At 55.4% G+C, this 21,015-nt stretch overlaps 1 protein-coding gene across 17 annotated transcripts in view; it reads left to right on the forward strand.

Annotated features, from left to right (window-relative positions):
• The window catches only part of PTPRS (protein tyrosine phosphatase receptor type S), a 138,044-nt gene extending 117,738 nt beyond the window's left edge, over nt 1–20,306 (forward strand). For 8 of the 17 annotated variants that reach the window (XM_009193240.4, XM_031660091.1, XM_031660095.1 and 5 more), the window contains 21 exons: nt 2,242–2,850; nt 3,328–3,425; nt 4,311–4,564; nt 5,212–5,305; nt 5,411–5,626; nt 6,114–6,271; nt 6,793–6,804; nt 7,059–7,171; nt 8,818–8,865; nt 9,973–10,070; nt 10,157–10,280; nt 10,866–11,041; nt 11,123–11,242; nt 13,124–13,278; nt 13,364–13,649; nt 13,845–14,023; nt 14,763–14,889; nt 14,974–15,099; nt 17,390–17,544; nt 17,725–17,860; nt 18,946–20,306. In XM_009193240.4, coding sequence (XP_009191504.3) covers nt 2,242–2,850; nt 3,328–3,425; nt 4,311–4,564; nt 5,212–5,305; nt 5,411–5,626; nt 6,114–6,271; nt 6,793–6,804; nt 7,059–7,171; nt 8,818–8,865; nt 9,973–10,070; nt 10,157–10,280; nt 10,866–11,041; nt 11,123–11,242; nt 13,124–13,278; nt 13,364–13,649; nt 13,845–14,023; nt 14,763–14,889; nt 14,974–15,099; nt 17,390–17,544; nt 17,725–17,860; nt 18,946–19,014 — 3,353 coding nt within the window. In that variant the 3' untranslated portion in view covers nt 19,015–20,306. The remainder of the gene's footprint in view (nt 1–2,241; nt 2,851–3,327; nt 3,426–4,310; nt 4,565–5,211; nt 5,306–5,410; nt 5,627–6,113; nt 6,272–6,792; nt 6,805–7,058; nt 7,172–8,817; nt 8,866–9,972; nt 10,071–10,156; nt 10,281–10,865; nt 11,042–11,122; nt 11,243–13,123; nt 13,279–13,363; nt 13,650–13,844; nt 14,024–14,762; nt 14,890–14,973; nt 15,100–17,389; nt 17,545–17,724; nt 17,861–18,945) is intronic. The other 9 variants (XM_031660093.1, XM_031660096.1, XM_009193249.4 and 6 more) reach the window with 7 other exon arrangements.
• The last annotated feature ends 709 nt before the right edge of the window (nt 20,307–21,015 follow it).

Genomic DNA, 21,015 nt, shown 5'->3' on the forward strand with positions numbered 1-21,015 from the left:
CGGGTGTCCAGGGCCCAGCATGGCCCCCCCACCCCTGCCTCCTTTGTCACTCACTTCCTGTCCCCCACCAGACAGAAACAGTTAACAGCCACCTCTGACCCCTTTGTCCTCTCAGCCTTTACTTGGGCCGTTCCCTCTGCCAGAATACCCTTTCTCCTGCTGGTTGGCTCCTCCTCTGCCTTTAGGTCTCAGCTCAAGGTACACCTCCCTTAGAAAGCCTTCCCTGATTGCCTCATCCCACAGTCTTGGTCCTTCTGGGCCCCCTAGTCCCCTGTGCTTCCACCATCCGGGCTCTGATCGCCCCGGCTTGGTGGTTATTTCACGGTGGTACACCTGTCTTCCCCCACACGCACCAGGAAGCCACCTTTCTGTTGGTGGTCCTGACTCAGTTTCCCCTTCTAGCCCCTCCATTGTCCCTTCCATCATCCCCAAGGGGCTGGCTTTTTTTCCCAGCCAAAATGGAGCTGAATTAAGAAAAAGAGACTGCTGTGAAGATGTGAGGGGAGGGTACACCGGGCAGAGGGCACGGCCCAGAGGAAAACTCAGGGAGTGGAGTGGAGGGAGCGGACGGAACAAGCTCTGGGTTTTTAGGAGCAATCAGCGGGCTTCTGTGGCTTCCATCCCAGTCCCCACACCTACCCTCTCCTTGGCGACCCTTGTAGCCACACCACTGACTGTGTACCCCACCTTTCAGGCCTCCCAGCTGGACACGGCGCCTGTCCTTGTCCACACTATTCCCTTCGCCCACCTTGTCTGCATCCTCCAGTATCTAGCTCTAATGCCACCTCCTCCAGGCAGCCTCCTGTGATCTCTCCCTCCCTTCTTTTAGCCAGCAGGGCATTTCCCTCCTCTCTCAGGGACATTGTATTAGAGCTGTGTTTCCTAAGCAGAACCCACTGCATACACTGCTCTCCCCACCACCCTAGGTATTCATAGCAGTCCATTAAAGGCCCTGATAAGTCCTGCAATAGAGAAGTCCATTTTCATGTATACAGCCCAGCTTTCCCCCTTCTTTGCCTGACCCTGTAACCTGTCTCAGCATGAGCAGGGGCGGGATTTTGGATGTCTTTATGTCCCATGGGTATTGGGCAGGTGCCTGAGCAAGGGCCAAATAAACAAGGCAGGAGATGGCTGCCTTATTAATGGAAGGAGGAGGACCTGCTGCAGCACCTGTCAATGTTTTCCTTTACTGGGTCTCTGAGTCCTCACTTCCTCACTGTGCCTTATGTGCCCCTAGCCCAGTGCCAGCTCTGCACCTTTACATGGGCCATTCCCGCTTCCTGGAGCACGATTCCGCCAGATCTTCTCGTGGTTCCCCTCTTTCTTCCTTCAAGTCTTTGTTTCTTAAGTGAGGCTTTCTTGAGACCTTTTTTTTTTTAAAGACAGAGTCTTGCTCTGTCACCCAGGCTGGAGTGCAGTGATGCGATCTCAGCTCCATGCAATCTCCACCTCCCGGGTTCAAGTGATTCTCCTGCCTCAGCCTCCTGAGTAGCTGAGATTACAGGCGTGCACCACCACACCCGGCTAATTTTTGTATTTTTAGTAGAGACCGGGTTTCACCATGTTGGCCAGGCTGGTCTCAAACTCCTGACCTGAAATGACCTGCCCATCTCAGCCTCCCAAAGTGCTGGGATTACTGACAGACATGAGCCACTGCACCCAGCCTTGAGATCCACTTTTAAAAATCACAACCCCAGGCTGGGCGCAGTGGCTCACGCCTGTAATCCCATGACTTTGGAAGGCTGAGGCAGGTGGATCACCTGAGGTCAGGAGTTCAAGACCAGCCTGGCCAATATGACGAAACCCCGTCTCTACTAAAAATACAAAATTACCCGGGTGTGGTGGTGCATGCCTATAATCCCAGCTGCTCAGGAGGCTGAGGCAGGAGAATGCTGAATCCAGGAGGTGGAGCTTGTAGTGAGCCAAGATGGGGCTACTGCACTTCAGCCTGGGAGAGAGAGCAAGATTCTGTCTCAAATAAATAAATAACCCCATCTGGGTGCAGTGGCCTGTAATCCTAGCACTCTGGGAGGCCAAGGCAGGGAGCTCACTTGAGCCCAGGAGTTCGAGGCTGCAGTGAGCCATGATCTCACCATTGCACTCCAGGCTGGGCGACAGAGCAAGGCCCCCAACTCAAAAAAAATTATATTAAAGGAAAAGAATTAAAAATACTAACCCACCTTGTGCCCCTGGGCCGGCGGATGGTGCTGGGACCCTGATACCTGCCCCCTATCCCCGCAGTGCTGGGCCGCCCAACCCTGTCGGTGCAGCAGACCCCTGAGGGCAGCCTCCTAGCACGCTGGGAGCCCCCCGCCGGCACCGCGGAGGACCAGGTGCTGGGCTACCGCCTGCAGTTTGGCCGCGAGGACTCCACGCCCCTGGCCACCCTGGAGTTCCCGCCCTCCGAGGACCGCTACACGGCGTCAGGCGTGCACAAGGGGGCCACGTATGTGTTCCGGCTGGCGGCCCGGAGCCGCGGCGGCCTGGGCGAGGAGGCAGCCGAGGTCCTGAGCATCCCAGAGGACACGCCCCGTGGCCACCCGCAGATCCTGGAGGCGGCCGGCAACGCCTCGGCCGGGACCGTCCTTCTCCGCTGGCTGCCACCCGTGCCCGCGGAGCGCAACGGGGCCATCGTCAAGTACACGGTGGCCGTGCGGGAGGCCGGCGCCCTGGGCCCTGCCCGAGAGACCGAGCTGCCGGCGGCGGCTGAGCCGGGCGCGGAGAACGCGCTCACGCTGCAGGGCCTGAAGCCCGACACGGCCTATGACCTCCAAGTGCGAGCCCACACGCGCCGGGGCCCTGGCCCCTTCAGCCCCCCCGTCCGCTACCGGACGTTCCTGCGGGACCAAGGTAGGCGCGCGGCGACCCCTGCACCAGAGCCGGACCGGGCCTCGCGCCCACCCCCACCCCAGCCCCCTCCCTCTCCCCTGCCCAGGTAAGTGGTCACTTTTCTGCTTCCTCGTGGTCACTCAAGGCAAGTCCGGACCCCGAGGCTCCGGCGTTGGCAAAGGTGGGACGTGCCTCGGTGGCACCACCGCTCCCCACCGCCCCCTCCCCTGCTCCCCCCCCCCCGCTCCCCTCCCCCTCTTCCTCCTCCTCCACCTTCTCTCTGCAGCTTCTGCAGCCGCGCCGTCTCCCGAAGCAGGGACTTGGGACAGGACAGGGCAGGGCCGGGCCAGGGCCAGGCAGGAAGGCCGTGGGCATGGGCACAGCGGACGACAGGGAGCGCCTGGGCCGCCCCACCCCACCCCACTTCACACCGCCTGGTGCCAGGCACTCACGGGACCTCTCTTCTGCTCTCTCCCTGCTCGGCCACCTCCCTGGCAGTCTCGCCCAAGAACTTCAAGGTGAAAATGATCATGAAGACATCGGTTCTGCTCAGCTGGGAGTTCCCTGACAACTACAACTCGCCCACGCCGTACAAGGTGCGACTGCCCAGCCAGCAGGCAGATAGGCAGATAGGCAGGCAGGCAGGGTCAGGGGTTATAGTTCGGCTGGGGTTAAGGCTCAGTTTGGAGTTGGTGTGAAGTCAGGGATCAGGGCTCAGTCAGAGATGGGTCTCAGGTAGGATGGAGGCTTAGTCAATACTGGGAATCAGACTTGGGACCCAGCTGGAATTGAGGTCAGCTGGAATTGGGGTTCAGTCAATATTGGGGATCAGTGTTGGGCTCAACCTTGGATTGTGGCTTAGCTGGGACTGAGGTTCAGTCTGGGATTAAGATTTAGTCCATATTGGAAATCAGAGTTGGGGCTCAGCCTTAGATCATGGCTCAGCTGGGACTGAAGCATAGTCAAGATTGGGACTCAGAGTTGGTACTTAGCCTGAGGTCGGAGTTTAGTCTGAAGTTGGTGCCAAGTCTGGGATCGGAGGTCAGCCTGGGATTGAGATTCAGTCTGAGATCAGGAATTGGTCTAGGATCAGATCTCAGAGGTAGGTTTCCACCTAGGGTCAGGGCTCAGCTGGAATTCAGGATTAGTGTGGGTTCAGGGTTCAGTGGGATTGGGGCTCAGTCAGGACTGGGGATTCAGCATGGGATCAGGGCTCAGTCAAAGTGGTTTTCCACCTAGGGTCAGGGCTCAGCTGGAATTTAGGCACAATCTGGGGTCAGGGTTCAGTGAGGTTGGGGCTCAGTCAGAGTTGGGGACTCAGCCTGGGATCAGGGATCAGTCAGTGTTGGATTTCTGCCTAGGGTCAGGGTTCAGTGGGATCAGGGCTCAGTCAGGGTGGGGGACTCAGCCTGGAGCTGGGGCTCAATCCATGGGCAGGTGTTGAGCCCACCAGACCCTGCTGAGCTAGCCCTGGTCCACAGATCCAGTACAACGGGCTCACACTGGATGTGGATGGCCGCACCACCAAGAAGCTCATCACACACCTCAAGCCCCACACCTTCTATAACTTTGTGCTGACCAATCGTGGCAGCAGCCTGGGTGGCCTCCAGCAGACAGTCACCGCATGGACCGCCTTCAACCTGCTCAACGGCAAGCCCAGCGTTGCCCCCAAGCCTGACGCCGACGGCTTCATCATGGTGTATCTTCCTGACGGCCAGAGCCCCGTGCCTGTCCAGTATGTTCACACCCATACTGTGGGTTCCTTGTCAGCCCTATCAGCCTGCTATGTGGCTAGGGCAAGCCACGTGCCCTCTCTGTGCCTCAGTTTCCTTGCCTATGAAACACAGACCCTATCAGCCCCAGTTCATGGGGTCATCCAAGATTCAGTGCTTCTCATGAGCCATTGTCACTAAATGTGCCCTGTGTCTGCTCTTCCAGCATTTCCTGATACCCCATATTCCTGACCCTCCACTGGGTAATACTAGGGTCCCTGAAAGGATTTGGTTCTGGGCTTCCCAACTGGTGGGGAGGCAAAGCTGAGAGTCCCCAGTGGGGAGAGGAGCACTCTGCCTCAGAGGCAGAGAAGATTTAAGGGCTACAAGGCTATGTGGGCATTGAAGCTGGGGCTTTGAAGGATGTATAGGAGTTCAATAATGAGAATTACATGAAGTAAGCCTTCTAGGCAGAAAGTACAGCGTGATCCAAGGCCTGGAGGCCTGAGTCAGCAACTGTGGCATTTGTGGATGGGGCACAGGGGAATAGGCTCATTGTATGAACAGAAGGGAAGACTCAGAGAAACGGCCTCCCCCATTTGCCCCCATGTAGCATCCCTTGGTCATCCCTATTGACGGCCCCCTTTGACTCTTACCCTTCTCCCTACAGGAGCTATTTCATTGTGATGGTGCCACTGCGCAAGTCTCGCGGAGGCCAATTCCTGACCCCGCTGGGTAGCCCGGAGGACATGGATCTGGAGGAGGTGAGGGTCTGGGGCCAAACCTGCAGGGCCCAGATATGTCCCAGCTTTCACGTGCTCTGTTGCTCCCAGCTGAGCTCTGAGCCACCCATGACTCTGTTCCTGCAGCTCATCCAGGACATCTCACGGCTACAGAGGCGCAGCTTGCGGCACTCGCGTCAGCTGGAGGTGCCCCGGCCCTATATCGCAGCTCGCTTCTCTGTGCTGCCACCCACCTTCCATCCCGGCGACCAGAAGCAGTATGGCGGCTTCGATAACCGGGGCCTGGAGCCCGGCCACCGCTATGTCCTCTTTGTGCTTGCTGTGCTTCAGAAGAGCGAGCCTGTAAGTCCTGGTGTCTGCCAGACACACCTCTGAATGAGGCAGACCCCATTTCCCAGGGCCTTGACCTCAAAACCAGAGGCAGATCCTCTGTGGTCAGTCACAGGCAGCTCTCTGTGGTCAGGGCTGGGCAGTGGGGAAGACTTGGGAGTGGAGGGATCCTGAAACGAAGGTTTCTTAAGAGGAAGAGACCTTCCGAGGTCTGGGGCGTTGCGGGGTGAGTAGGAGTTCAAAAAGAGAAAGCATCCCAGGATTTGCATGTGCAAAGGTCTGGGAGGTACAGAAAGGATTTCAGAGTGGCTGGAGCAGAGAAGGGAATGGGGAGAGCAAAGACTGGCAGGGACCAGGTCATATGGGCCACCAGAGTCAAGGTTCTAGGAATATAGGAGGATCTAAAGCAGGGGAGAAACATGGGTTTGTGTTTGAGAAAGACCCATCTGGCCACTGCAAGGACGGTGGACGCTGATGGAGACCCCCCCTTTCCCTGCAGACCTTTGCAGCCAGTCCCTTCTCAGACCCCTTCCAGCTGGATAACCCGGACCCCCAGCCCATCGTGGATGGCGAGGAGGGGCTTATCTGGGTGATTGGGCCTGTGCTGGCCGTGGTCTTCATCATCTGCATTGTCATTGCTATCCTGCTGTACAAGAAGTAAGCCGCATGTCCTCCCTGACTTGACAGCAGGGAGGGCTTCCTGGAAAAGGAGGGAGGACTTGTCTCAGAGAATCATCACTAAGGGTCTCTGTTGTACACATGGGGAAATGGAAATTCAGAGAGGTTAAGCCACTTGATCAAGGTCACACAGCATGGGAATGGCAGAGCTAGGGCTCAAAGCAGGCCATTGGCTTGGCTTCTCCTGTTAACCCCTATCTTCACCTCAGCAAGATGATTTGGGGTAGAGGCTGCCTGCATCCAAGTTCAATGAGGATAGCAGTTGTAGTGGCCCCATGGGGCATGTCCCAGCTTAGAAAGGGAGGGCTCAGAGAAGCCTCCTTGTGGTATCAATAGGCAGGGGGACAAACAAGAAAGAGGAACACCATTTTCCAGAGGAGACCAAAGCTCAGGGAGGTTAAGGAAGCCACTGAGAGTCACAGACTAAGCCCTTTGTGGCCAGCACACCCTCACCTTTCTTTTTTTCCCCCCTTCTCACCTGTGTCTGCTTTCGGGAACAGCAAACCTGACAGGTAAGAACCAGCCCTACCCCCTGGAGGCTTCAGGCAAGAGGAGGAAGACAGGGAATGGGTTGATACTGTGCCCACGGGAGAGGGGATGTCTGGCTGCCCCCACAGCTTGTACATGTATCTGTACTTGGTCCTGGAAACCCCAGTCATATGGGTATACAGTCCTTTTCCGACCATACATTCCTGGGGCCTGAATTGTATTCACACATGAACATGTCCCAGTATTAACTGGACTGTTCTGCTTGCTTCTCCTAAAGTAAACGCAAGGACTCAGAACCTCGCACCAAATGCCTCCTGAACAATGCTGACCTCGCCCCTCACCACCCCAAGGACCCTGTAGAAATGAGACGCATTAACTTCCAGACTCCAGGTATGTACTTATCCCTGGTACCAGGGATACCACCAACAGGGGAGATAGCTGGTGAGAAGCAGTAGCTGCCACCCTGGGGGCCCCTCATCGGCCCCCTCTGAACTATGCTTGGTGCAGCCACATTCTTGATTCCCAAATACCTCCCACCCTACGTGGATCCGGGCTTGGAACTCATAGGTTGGTTCTGCTTACAACCAAGTGAGACTTTTTAAGTTAACATGTAACTGATGACTGCTGTCCTCTTCAGGAGCCTAAAGATGATATTTAAAAATAAAAAACGGAGAAAACACAAAACTACCCCTCATTTCTTTGGGCAGAAAGAGCTGTTCTTCTGTTTATCTCTCTAGTTTTAATGTTCCTCAGTGGTGAGAGTTAAGGTTTGCCCTCAGCCATTTTCCACACTCCCTTGGGATATATCCCTAGCAAGGTACAGAAATTATACCTGCCCCACGCCTTGTACCTCTTCCCACCATGGCTGCTGGGGCTCATGCCTCTTTACAGTTCCCTATAAAGTCACCTGCCAGTCAAGGAGAACTGAATCAAGGTCTTATCCTTGATCATTTCCATGTATGATTTACAAACTCCACCATCACCCCCTTCTTCATGGGCTCATGCCAGCTGCTTCTAACCAAGTAAGAAATTTTTCATTTTACTGATGGCTGCTATTCTCCTTATGGGTTCACAGCCTGGTTACATCTGTCCTTCCAACTGTACCGGTCTGCACTTCCTATCTCTGAACTGGTTCATATCAACTCTATTTTCCAACCAAACGGAGATTTTAAACATTTGTATTTAACTGATGTCTTTAGTCCTCCTTAAAGCCTCATGCACAGCCTCACATGCCATTCCTGATGTACTTTCTTCTTTTTGTCTCTGGACTGGCTTGTGTCACTTCTGTTTTCATCCAAATGAGGAGTTTGACCATTCGTATTTAACTGATGACTGCCGTCCTCATAAAGGGATCATGCAGGGCCTCATGTGTCACCCCTCGTGTATTCTCTTCCCTTTCTTACCTCTGTACTGATTCATGTTGCTTTGGTTTTTCAGCCAAATGAGGATTTTAAATGTGCATGTAACTGATGGCTGCAAGTCTCCTAAAGGGATCATGAAGAGTTTCATAATTCACTGCCAATGTGTTCCCGTTTCATTTCTGTCTCTGGACTAGCTTATGTCTGTTCTGTTTCCATCCAAATAAGGATTTTCAACATGTGCATTTAACTGATGGCTGCTGTCCTCCTTGAAGCTCATGGCATGGGCCCATATGTCCTTTCCCTGCTCCCCTAGCTTCTCCTTCACCATCCTGCATCCTCCTTCCTCAGAATGCCCTCTGCTGACCTCAACAGAGGGGACCCAAGGCCAGGCTGGTCTGGGGGAGGGGATTTGTAGACAGAAGAACCTAGCACTTTGGAGTCCTTCCAGAGTGACAGGTCAAGACCAGGACTGACTGGCGTCCAGCCAGAGGGGTACACAGTTAGCAGCTATCGTGAGTCCACAGGTGGGGGCCCAGGTGGCTGTGCGTCCCCCATGTTGTCCGCATTGCTCTGCCCTTTGCATCCGCCAGCCAGTGAGGGGTGGGGGAGGCAGAGGTGGAACCCCCCCCCCCACCCCCTGCATGTTTTCATTTATTTATTGTTTGCTGTTTGCAGATTCAGGCCTCAGGAGCCCCCTCAGGGAGCCGGGGTTTCACTTTGAAAGTTAGTTTCTGTGTCTGTTTTTGGCTTCCTTTCGCCCCCCTGTTCGTTTCCTCTTTGGTTTCTCCATCCTGCCTCCTGTCTCTGTCCACGCGCCCACCCACCGCCGGCCCTTGCCCACCTGTCCTGTGCTGGCTCCTGGAAGAGGGCAGGGGGTTGGTCCATTGGGCCCTTAGGTGGCTGTGTGTTACTGCTGTGTGTGTGGTATGTGTGTGTCGGGGATGTGGGTGAGGCACGTATGTACCCCGCACGTGCCCACATGACAGGCAGGCCCCTTAGATGTGAGCTCTTGGGGGGCACCCAGGGCAGCTAGCGACACATGAGAGGCTCAGAACATCAGATGTTACCAACTGGCCTGGAAACCACCTGAGAGCTGAACATCCGGTACACAGGTCCCAGGAGAGGTCAGGGTTCTGCAGACCCAGATATCGGGAAGGGAGAATTGAGCCCATACCTAGCACCTCCAGCAGCCATCCAGGGGGACTTGAAAGGATAAGAGCTCTCAGGCCAGGGCCTTCTTGCACCTGCTCCTGCCCCAAACAAGTGCAGGGACAAATGCGGGCCCCTCACTCCCCTCACATACATGCACACATACCCCTCTCCAGTCCCTCACCTCTACCTGGAAGAGGATTTAGTGCCTCTGATCCCACAGGGACAGTAAGGGGTGTCAGTCACCCACCCAAGGACAATATTTCCAAAGCCCAGCCAGCTGCATCTGCCATTTAATTTCTGTGCCACAGACTTGCTTCTTGGCTCAAGGCACTGGGAGCTTGACATCTCCGGGGTGACCCTTCTGCCAGCCCCTGCACCCCCAGCCTGGTCAGAAGGAAGCAGGATGTGCCAACACTGTGATCCAGGCCCCTCCAGGGGTATCAGGCTCTGCCCCGAGCAGCGGCCTCAAACCTGCTGCCTTTAGAGTCCCCTAGGCCTGGGGTCCCAGCCCCTTCGTGAGCCACCCTGAGTCTTCCCCTCCTGCCAAGCCCCACCCCAGCCACGCCCTTCTAACCGCAGCTCGCCCATTGCAGACTCACACATAGAGCACCCCCTTCCCCCCAGTCCCCGGCCGGCCCCCCAGTGACCAACCCTGGCGGGGTCTGCTCCATCCTGTAGGTATGCTTAGCCACCCGCCAATCCCCATCGCAGACATGGCAGAGCACACGGAGCGGCTCAAGGCCAACGACAGCCTCAAGCTCTCCCAGGAGTATGAGGTGAGCCCGCCCTCCACCTCCCGCCCTCATCACCTTGGCCTCACAGGCACCTACCCTGACACCCACGCCCTCCCCTTCCTTTCCAGTCCATCGACCCTGGACAGCAGTTCACATGGGAACATTCCAACCTGGAAGTGAACAAGCCGAAGAACCGGTACGCCAACGTCATCGCCTATGACCACTCCCGCGTCATCCTCCAGCCCATTGAAGGTAGCTCAGAGACCCCCGGTCTTAACCTGCCCTTCCCCACTGCACAGAAAGTGCTAGATCCCATGTCTCCCCTTGGCCACTGAGGCCTGATTCTGGTTATAGACCTGGTCTAGCTCTAGCTGGAGGCCACTGGGCATCTTTAGATATATATTTAACTGATGGCTGCTATCTCTATTAGATATGTATTTAACTGATGGCTGCTGTCTCTAACATGGCTTCATCTTTCCCTCTGCATCAGTTGTGATCAATCAGAGCAGTTCTGCTGCCCGGGGACGTTTGGCAGTGTCCAGGGACATCTTTGATTGTCACATCTTGGGGGGAAAAAATGTTGCTGGCACAGAGTGGGTGGAGGGCAGGGATGCTGCTCAGCACCCTGTAGTGCCCAGAACGGCCCCACCACAGAGAGCAATCTGGCCCCAAATGGTGATAGCACTGACGGGGAGAAACTGTGAAGTACACGTCCCATGGTCACCTCGGGGACAATCTGGGAGCAGTCAGAGTGAACTTCCAGGAAGTGGTTGGCCAGACAGAGCCAGCCTGGCAAGACAGCCCCCACAGATCCCTGGCCTCTCGCCCCGGCTGCAGGCATCGTGGGTAGTGATTACATCAATGCCAACTACGTGGATGGCTACCGGCGTCAGAACGCGTACATTGCCACGCAGGGGCCGCTGCCCGAGACCTTTGGGGACTTCTGGCGTATGGTGTGGGAGCAGCGGTCGGCCACTATCGTCATGATGACGCGGCTGGAGGAGAAGTCACGGGTAAGCCTTGGACCCCACGGCCCTCAAGCCCTCGCCAGCCAGCCTGGCCCTTGCCGACGCCTATTCTCTTGCCCGGTCTAGATCAAGTGTGATCAGTACTGGCCCAACAGAGGCACGGAGACCTACGGCTTCATCCAGGTCACGTTGCTGGACACCATCGAGCTGGCCACGTTCTGCGTCAGAACATTCTCTCTGCACAAGGTGAGGCCCGGGCTGGGGGCTGAAGGTGGAGGAATGTGTTGGAAGGGAGGCAGAGGGCCCCAGCTTCTACCCAGGGCACTCCCCATAGGACAGAGAGAAAGCCGAGTGTGTCTACCCAGACTGACTTCATTCTCGTGGAACCCACTTCCGTGGAGGGGGAAACTGAGGCTCAGAGAGGACACTGCTTGTTTCCACCCACAGCAGGACAAAGCTGGCAGAGCCCAACTCAGCAATGAGCCTGATTTCCTCTTGCCTTTACTCATGCCCCAGGTCCTCTTTGCCCACTGTCCTCTGGCCTCACCCAGCTTGAGCCTATGATGGGGCCTCAGCAGGGCCCCATCCCTGCCTTCAAGGAGTGTCCAGACAGAGATGGACAGATACTAGCAGCCCTGTGAAGTCAGGGCTGGGATGGAGAAGATCTTTTAGATACGTATTTAACTGATGGCTGCTGTCCATAGTATGGTTCCATCTGTTTTTCTCCATCTGTGGTTCTGAATTAGGACAATTCTGCCATCCAGGGGACATTTGTTACTGTCATAATGGGGAGGGGAGGCGCTACTGGCACCATGATGTATCCCCAACACCCAGCCAGGTCATTGCACCATCAGGCACCTGCTTGATCTAAGTACCAGAAAACTGAGTACGTGGACAAGAGTGAGTGAGAATTCTTGGTTCAATCACACACATTAAACACGTGTTATGTCTCACTCGCTAACCTGGACACAAGCACACAACAGGGACCTAAACAGACAAAACGTTCTGCCCTTGGGGGACTTAACAGTCTAGTATACAACACACAGACCATGACTATGAAACGTCAAGAAAGCTTACGTGTTGAAGGAGAAGAATAGGGGAGAAAAACAGTGTCGGGGACCTGGAAGAGGGTATGATAGGGAAATTTGGGAGAAGAGCATATCAGGTAAGAGGGTGTAGCCTACGCAGAGGCCCTGGGGCAGGACTGTGCCTGGCGTGTAAGAGGAACAGCGGGGAGGGCAGGGAGGGGACAGGGCAGGTCGTGCAGGATCCTGTGGACCTTGAGGAAGACTTGGGCTTCGACCGTGTGGAAGCTCCTGCCATGGAGGGCTGTGGGCAGAGGAGGGACCAGATCTGACTCAGGCACTCAGGTGCCCTCTGGCTGCTGCAGGGAGGACAGACTGGGGGGCTTGGGTGGGAGCCAAGGTCTGGGGCAAAGAGGGTGGTGACAGTTCTAGCCCAGGTTGGCCTCCATGGAGAAGAAGAGCAGGTGGATCGGGATAGACTTTGAAGGCAGAGCCGACAGTCCTGGGTGAGGTGTTAGATGTGAGAGGGGAGAGTTAAGGGTGACTCTCAATCTGTGGCCGGAGTGCCCAGAAGGTTGGAGCCACCTTCAGCTAAGATGGGGGAGCAGGTTTGGGACGAAGGCCAGATACAGTTGACCATGTTGTGTGTGAAGAGTCCACAAGACTCTCTACTTGGAAACATCCAGGGGCAGCTAGAGCCCAAGTCAGGCACTTAGAGACGTGGAGACTGGGAGGTGCAGACATGGGCATTTTTTTTTAGATGGAGTTTCGCTCTTGTTGCCCAGGCTGGAGTGCGATGGTGCAATCGCCGCAATCTCCACCTCCTGGGTTCAAGCGATTCTCCTGCCTCAGCCTCCCGAGTAGCCGGGATTCCAGGCATGCACCACCACGCCCGGCTAATTTTGTATTTTTAGTCGAGACAAGGTTTCTCCATGTTGGTCAGGCCAGTCTCGAACTGCTGACCTCAGGTGATCCACCCACCTCAGCCTCCCAAAGTGCTGGGGTTACAGGCATGAGCCACCGCACCCAGCCATTTGGGCATTTTCAGCACATGGGCGGCAGGGTGAGCCAGAGTGACAGGTGACATCCTTGTGGTCCCCAGAATGGCTCCAGTGAGAAACGCGAGGTCCGCCAGTTCCAGTTTACGGCATGGCCAGACCACGGTGTGCCCGAATACCCAACGCCCTTCCTGGCTTTCCTGCGGAGAGTCAAGACCTGCAACCCGCCAGATGCCGGCCCCATCGTGGTTCACTGCAGGTACGTCCACCCTGCTCTGCCCCATCCGCTTCCCCCGGCCCCCGCAGCCCAGCAGCCCCTGAACTCCACGTGGCTGTCCCCGCAGTGCCGGTGTGGGCCGCACAGGCTGCTTCATCGTCATCGACGCCATGCTGGAGCGGATCAAGCCAGAGAAGACAGTCGATGTCTATGGCCACGTGACGCTCATGAGGTCCCAGCGCAACTACATGGTGCAGACGGAGGACCAGTACAGCTTCATCCACGAGGCCCTGCTGGAGGCCGTGGGCTGTGGCAACACAGAAGTACCTGCACGCAGCCTCTATGCCTACATCCAGAAGCTGGCCCAGGTGGAGCCTGGCGAGCACGTCACTGGCATGGAACTCGAGTTCAAGGTGCCAGCGGGGTGGAGGCTGCCGTGGGCAGGGTGGGGAGGAGGCCCAAAGAGCCAAAAACCAGGCTCGCCCCGAGCGATGGGGACTAGAAGGTGGCGGCGGGGTGCCCCTACTACCTATCCACCATTGGTGCTCCAGCTGAACGCATAGCCTTCCTCATCCTAATGGTGGCCCTTGGCCTCCTCCTCCCCACAGCGGCTGGCCAACTCCAAGGCCCACACGTCACGCTTCATCAGTGCCAATCTGCCTTGTAACAAGTTCAAGAACCGCCTGGTGAACATCATGCCCTATGAGAGTACACGGGTCTGTCTGCAGCCCATCCGGGGTGTGGAGGGCTCTGACTACATCAACGCCAGCTTCATCGATGGCTACAGGTAGGTGTCACGCCGTTCTCACCTCGGGGCCCCAGAAGGACCCCATCTCTGCTTTCAAGAGGCCTCCAGTCTTGTGGGAGACAGAGCTGGAGAGATACTGGCAGTCCTGAGCTGTTTAAATACACATCTTTAGATGTATATTTAACCGATGGCTGCTGTCCATAATGTGATTCCACCTGTTCTTCTGTATCAGTGGTTCTCCACTGGGGTAATTCTGACACCCTGGGGATATTTCTTATTGTCATGATGACTACTACCGGCACTGACTCGGGGGACCAGCATCCTACAGTACACGGGATGGCTTGTCCCAGAGAACAATCCAGTGCCAAATGTCAATAGCACTGAGATTGAGAAATCCTGGCAAGAGAGGGGAGGGCGTTCCGGGCAGAGGGTGCCACACGTGCGAGGGCCCGGAGCTGAGAGCCGGGCCCATGCAAGCAGCTGAAAGTAAGGCAGTGGTCCTTGAAGGAGGTGGAGGGGAGAAATCAGGAGAGGTTAGCGGACAGTCCCACAGCTTTGTCAAGGGATTTGAATTTGTCATGAGGCTGGTGGTTTCCCCGCATGCAAAACGGGATCACCAGGAGGGGATGTGGTGCACCCGGCATCCATTCCTGGCAGGCAGTTGGGGTGGTAGGTGTAGCTGTTGCCGGCTTGGTCCTGACCCTCCCGGGGCAGCATCAGGTGAGGACCACGCTGGGTCTCCCCGCCGGCCCTGGGCTCACACACCCCATGCCTGCAGGCAGCAAAAGGCCTACATCGCGACACAGGGGCCGCTGGCAGAGACGACGGAAGATTTCTGGCGCATGCTGTGGGAGAACAATTCGACCATCGTGGTGATGCTGACCAAGCTGCGGGAGATGGGCCGGGTGAGCCAGGGACCACGGCGGGGAAGGGCGAGGACCAGACTGTGGCTCAGACAGCACTGACCATGGCCACCCTCTCCTCTGCAGGAGAAGTGTCACCAGTACTGGCCGGCCGAGCGCTCTGCCCGCTACCAGTACTTTGTGGTAGATCCCATGGCAGAATACAACATGCCTCAGTATATCCTGCGAGAGTTCAAGGTCACAGATGCCCGGGTGAGTCTAGAGACAGATTGGCGGAAGGGGCTGGAGTCAGGCTGGGCCCCACAGGCTGTTGCCTTAGTGATCTGGAAAGGGCTGCCCTGTTTGGTGTTGGATACGAAGGCCAAGGGTTAGGGATAAGCGCTAGGAATCAGGAGAAATGTTAGCGGACCAGTTGGCCACTTGCTCTTACCACCACATAGGTGGAAGACAGGGTCTTGTCTCTGCTGACCCTGTAGTGTCTCCACGCACTAGGGAACATGGTCCCAGGGGATGATATTCAAGGAAATGAATGGGGCTTTCCCCTGGAAGCAGCCACCTGTGGAGGATGATATTAAAAGGCTGAAAGGGACTTGAGGAATTGAGGGTGATGGGTGGTAGACGGGGGACAAGGAGAGTCAGATGGTGGGGATTGGCACCGTTGGGTGAGGAGAGATGAGTACGGATGGTATTGGCTCAATGAAGGACTGCAGTGTCAGGTGGAGGGAGAAAGGCCACGTATTAGGTGGCAACAGATGAAAACTCATAGTGGAAGGTGGCCCTGTTGGGTGACAAAGGATCAAAGTTAGTGGTGGAAGATTGATGATGGTAGAGAATACAGCGAGGGGATGATAGAGGATGGGGAATGTTGGCCAAGATGACGCCAAAGGATGGTGAAGTCTGCTGAATGAACAGCCATCACTGGGCATTGTGCTGCAAGCAGTGCAAGATGGTGCCCTTGGAGGGGTGGAATCTGGAAATGGAGAGAAGAACACTTGCATAACAGGATGGAGAATGTCAGTGGAATGTGGTAGTTTGGGTCAGTGAAGGATGATGCTTTATCAGTGGCGGATGGAGAAAGACAGAATTGGAGGAGGGCGAATGTTTGGCCAGCAGGGGGTGGAGAAAATCAATGGGAAATACTTTGACTAAGAAAGGACAGTAAACAATCAGTAGTCAATGGTATAAACCAATGGGTGGTACAAGATTAAGGAAGATGGGGTTGGGAAAGGAGATTTTGGAAAATGTAAAACATCAGGGAAAGATGGTACATTGGATGGCAAATGGTGGCAGAAGATAACAATTTTGGATGGCACCATTTTGATGGTGGAGAATGGGATTAGAACAAGGTAGATGATGGGGAATGGAGAATGTCAGTGGAAGACGGTACCCTTGGATGGTGGAGAGTGAATTGTTAGTGATGGATGGTGGAAAATGGCACCATTGAGTTGTGAAGGATGGAAGATGGCAGAGAATGATGTGGTTGGATGGCACCACTGGGTGGTGGGAAGAGAGACTGGAAAGAGGAATGGTTGAGTAGTGAGGAATGAAGACAGTCTGTGGAAGATCCCATCATTGAATGGGTTAAGGATGAGTTACCAAGAGGGGATGGTGGTAGATGATGGAAGATGATGGTGTCGGGTGGAACTGTTGGATGGCAGAAGGTAATGAGTTACCAGTGGTGGATGGTGGAAAACAGCACCATTGGATGGCAAAGGATGAATGATAATGGCAGTAGGTTGTGGAAGATAGTGTTGGATGATTTTGGGTGGTGAAATATGAGTTACCAGTGGTGGATGGTAGAAGATGGTGTTGGATGGAACTGTTGTGTAACAGAAGATGAGTTACCAGCAGTGGGTGGTAGAAATGGCACTATTATCGGATGGTGGAAGATGGTGTTGGATGGTGGAGGATGAAAGATGATGCCACTATTGGGTTGTAGAAGATGAGTCATCAGTGATGAGCTATGGACAGTGATGGAGCGGAGTTGTGCTGTAGGGCCCTGAAATGGCACAGAGTGGAAGATGACAGAGGATCATGGTGAATAGGAGCTGGGAAGGGCAGAGCTGGGTGCACTATGGGATGGTGAAGGTTGGAGGGTGGAGGTCCTGGATGTCACAGGGGACGTGGTGGGTTTGGGAAATGTGGGGAGAGGAACAGCTGGGTAGCGAGGAGTGGTGAGGATGAGGTTGGAGCATCTCTTGTAGAAAGCGGTACCATTGGATTGTGAAGGACGGAAAGTTATCAGGGTGAACGAATGGCGGAGAGTGTACAAAATGGGGGTGAGGGCCAGGCATGGTGGCTCATGCCTGTAATCCTAGCTAATCAGGAGGCTCAGGCAGGAGAATCACTTGAACCCTGGAGGCGGAGGTTGCAGTGAGCCGAGATCGCACCATTGCACTCCAGCCTGGGCGACAAGGGCGAAACTCCGTCTCAAAAAAAAAAAAAAAAAAAAAAAAAAAGAGGGTGAGGATAAGGAGGATGGAGAAAAATCCCCATGTCAGCTGCTGACACTGACAACAAGATTGGGCTCTCTGCACTCCAGGATGGCCAGTCCCGGACCGTCCGGCAGTTCCAGTTCACCGACTGGCCGGAACAGGGTGTGCCAAAGTCGGGGGAGGGTTTCATCGACTTCATCGGCCAAGTGCATAAGACCAAGGAGCAGTTTGGTCAGGACGGCCCCATCTCTGTCCACTGCAGGTGAGCTCCCTCGAGTGCCCCAGCTTTTGGCCCTGCTGGGGAAACTGAGGCCTGGTAGGGACAGCCCCAAGCGTAGGCTGTCCCGTCTGGGCTGTTAAGAGTCCTCGGGGAATCAGGTGGTCAGATCAGGGCTCTCCAGCACCTGCCCCTGAACGGTCGTGCTCACTTTACTTCCACCAGTGCCGGCGTGGGCAGGACAGGCGTCTTCATCACGCTTAGCATCGTGCTGGAGCGGATGCGGTACGAAGGTGTGGTGGACATCTTTCAGACGGTGAAGATGCTGCGAACCCAGCGGCCGGCCATGGTGCAGACGGAGGTAAAGACGGGACAGGGAGGGGAGGCACCCTGGCCTCACACCCCGACTGCCCTAAGCCCCAGTTTCCTTCTCTGTGAGATGAGTACAGCCACCTAGGACTCTCTGGGTCACTGTGGGTGGATGGTCCACAGACCCCTCCCGCACCAGCAGGGGACCAGTAACCCTCTTAACACAACAGTCGGCTGAAGGTCAGAGCCGAGAAGCAGCCCTTGGCGTGGACAGAGATGGGCTCATTGCAGTCCCCAAGTCACAGCAAGTCTGTGGCTCAGCCTGGACCCTGCCATGAACCACTGATCCTTAAGTCCAACCAATGTACAGATGAGGAAACTGAGGCCCAGACTCCTAGCTCCAAGGCGAATGTTCCAATGGAGGGGTTCTGAGCAGCAGCCGTGTCTTAAAAGATGAGTAGGGGGGACCAGGCGTGGCAGCTCACACCTGTAATCCCAGCACTTTGGGAGGCCAAGGGGGGAGGATCGCTTGAGCCCATCCTGGGCAACACAGCAAGACCCCATCTCTACAAAAAAAAAAAAATAGAAATGAGGCTGGGTGTGATGACTCACACCTGTAATCCCAACACTTTGGGAGGCTGAGGCAGGTGGATCACCTGAGGTCAGGAGTTCAAGACCAGCCTGGCCAACGTGGCGAAACCCTGTCTCTACTAAAAATGCAAAAATTAGCTGGGTGTGGTGGTGGGCACCTGTAATCCCAGCTACTCAGGAGGCTCAGGCAGGAGAATTGCTTGAACCCAGGAGGCGGAGGTTGCAGTGAGCTGAGACGGTGCCACTGCACTCCAGCCTGGGTGACACAGTGAGACTGTCTCAAAATAAATAAATAAAAATGAAAAGATGAATAGGGCCTCCAGGCAGACAGGGGAGGAGACGGCATTCCAGGTGAAGAGCGTAGCTGTGTTAGGCCAGAGGTGTGGCGTTGCTCACTTCATTGTGGGAGCACCGTGGGGGCCAAAGAGACCTTCTGCAAGAGACCCGCACCGGGCTGAGGAGCTTGGCCTGCTCCTGAGGGCGCTAGGGAGCCCTGGGAGGCATTAGAGCAGGGGAGGTACTAACAGTTCACCTCTGCTTCCCCAGGATGAGTACCAGTTCTGTTACCAGGCGGCACTGGAGTACCTCGGAAGTTTTGACCACTATGCAACCTAAAGCCATGGTCCCCCCCGACCTGACACCACCGGCCCCGGATGCCTCTGCCCTTCCCGGGTGGACCTCCTGAGGCCTGGACCCCCAGTGGGCAGGGCAGGAGGCGGCAGCAGCTGCGTTTCTGCACCGTTTCCGGGGACCATCAGCCCCTCAGGCCCCCCACTGGCCCCGGCCGCCCCAGCGACCTCCCTGGCACCGGCCGCCGCCTTCGAATACTTGGCACATTCCTCCTTTCCTTCCAATTCCAAAACCAGATTCCGGGGTGGGGGGTGGGGGGAACGGTGAGCAAACAGGAGTGCTCCCCACAATCGGAGGAGGGTGGGGCACAGACCATGGACAGACCCCTCGTCCTCCCCAGCGGTGGTGGGAGGACCCGGGGGCTCTTCCCCGCCCTGCAGCCTGGGGACACTGGGCTGGGACCAGAATCCAGCTTTCTTTTAAAACTCTCAGTGTAACTGTATCCCGTGACATTTCGTTTTTTTTTAAATAGTGTATTTTTTTTTCCATTTTTTTTTAAAGAGAAACAAACAAAAGACTTGCCAGTCAACAACTTTCAAAGAGAACAACTTTGGCTTATTCATATTCTGTTCAAAGACAGTCTATTTTTTCACTGTAGAAAGCGTCCTTGTGTGATTGATAGTTACGTTACGTTCGCAAACGCGCACACCGGGCCCACGGCTGTACCTTGGCTTGCCTTTTTTTTTTTTTTTTCTTTTTCTTATTTTTTCTACCATCAGAAAGTTGCTTTGCCCACAGAAGAATGGGATGCCCTTTTTTCTTTTTTGGCTTTTTCCCCCCCCCCTCCCTTTTTGTTTCATTTTTATAAATTAAATTTTCAGACATATCAAATACAGTTCTGAGGGTAGGGTCATGGGGGAACTCGGACCCAGCAGCGTTGGGTTCAAACCCATGGGGTACGGTTGAGGGAGACGCTGCTGTAAAAGAGAGATGACAGTGCCCCCTCCGCCCCCTCCGAGAGCCCGAGCTGTCTCCCCGTCTCCCGCCCCCAAGGAGACGGAGAGGATCCTGCTTCTTCGGGGACGGGGGCTGTATGACTGTGCTGCCCCACATCAGGGACCCTTTCCCCCCTGGGACTATGGGGCAGTTTGGGAGCAAAACCAGAAGGACGGGACCCCCTCTACCCACCCGAGCAAGCGAGTTGTTTCTCTTTGTACAAGGGCAGATCTGCGGTTACTTTCAACACTGTTTATTCCAGCGGAAGCAGCGGGCGGTTTTCCCACCCCCGTGTATGTAGATATATCGACTTTGTATTAAAGGAAGATCGTCTGACCCTGGTCCATTGTGGAGTCTTTGTGGCACCCCTGCCTGTCCAGTCTCATCCCCGGGGTGGAGGTCGGTGGGGGCCTGGAGAGCTGATCTCATTTCCTGGTGTGAACAGAGGAGTAGTTTGTTCGAGACCACACACTGCTGAGGCGGGTGGATCACAAGGTCAGGGGTTCGAGACCAGCCTGGCCAAGATGGTGAAACCCCCGTTTTTACTACAAATACAAAAAATTAGCCAGGCACAGTTGCGGGGACCTGTAGTCCCAGCTACTCAGGAGGCTGAGGTAGGAGAATCGCTTGAACCCAGGAGGTGGAGGTTGCAGTGAGCCGAGATCATGCCATCGCACTTCAGCCTAGGTGACAGAGCAAGACTCTGTCTCAACAACAACAACAACAAAAATTGACCACACACTGATGAAGTAGCCAGGCCAAGATTTGAACCCAAGCCCCGGTCCTATAGGGGTTGCCTTGTGTTCGCATTCCAATAAGTGACCATGATTGAAAATTCACCATGGGCCAGTCGCTCTGAGACAGACATTATCAGCCCCTTGGCCAGGCGCAGTGGCTCACACCTGTAATCCCAGCACCAAAGGGAGGCCGAGTCAGATGGATCACCTGAGATCGGGAGTTCAAGACCAGCCTGGCTGACATGGTGAAACCCTGTCTCTACTAAAAACACAAAAATTCGCTGGGTGTGGTGACACGTGCCTGCAATCCCAG

The sequence above is a fragment of the Papio anubis genome, chromosome 20, assembly GCF_008728515.1.
Source record: "Papio anubis isolate 15944 chromosome 20, Panubis1.0, whole genome shotgun sequence".
Taxonomy (NCBI): Eukaryota; Metazoa; Chordata; class Mammalia; order Primates; family Cercopithecidae; genus Papio; species Papio anubis.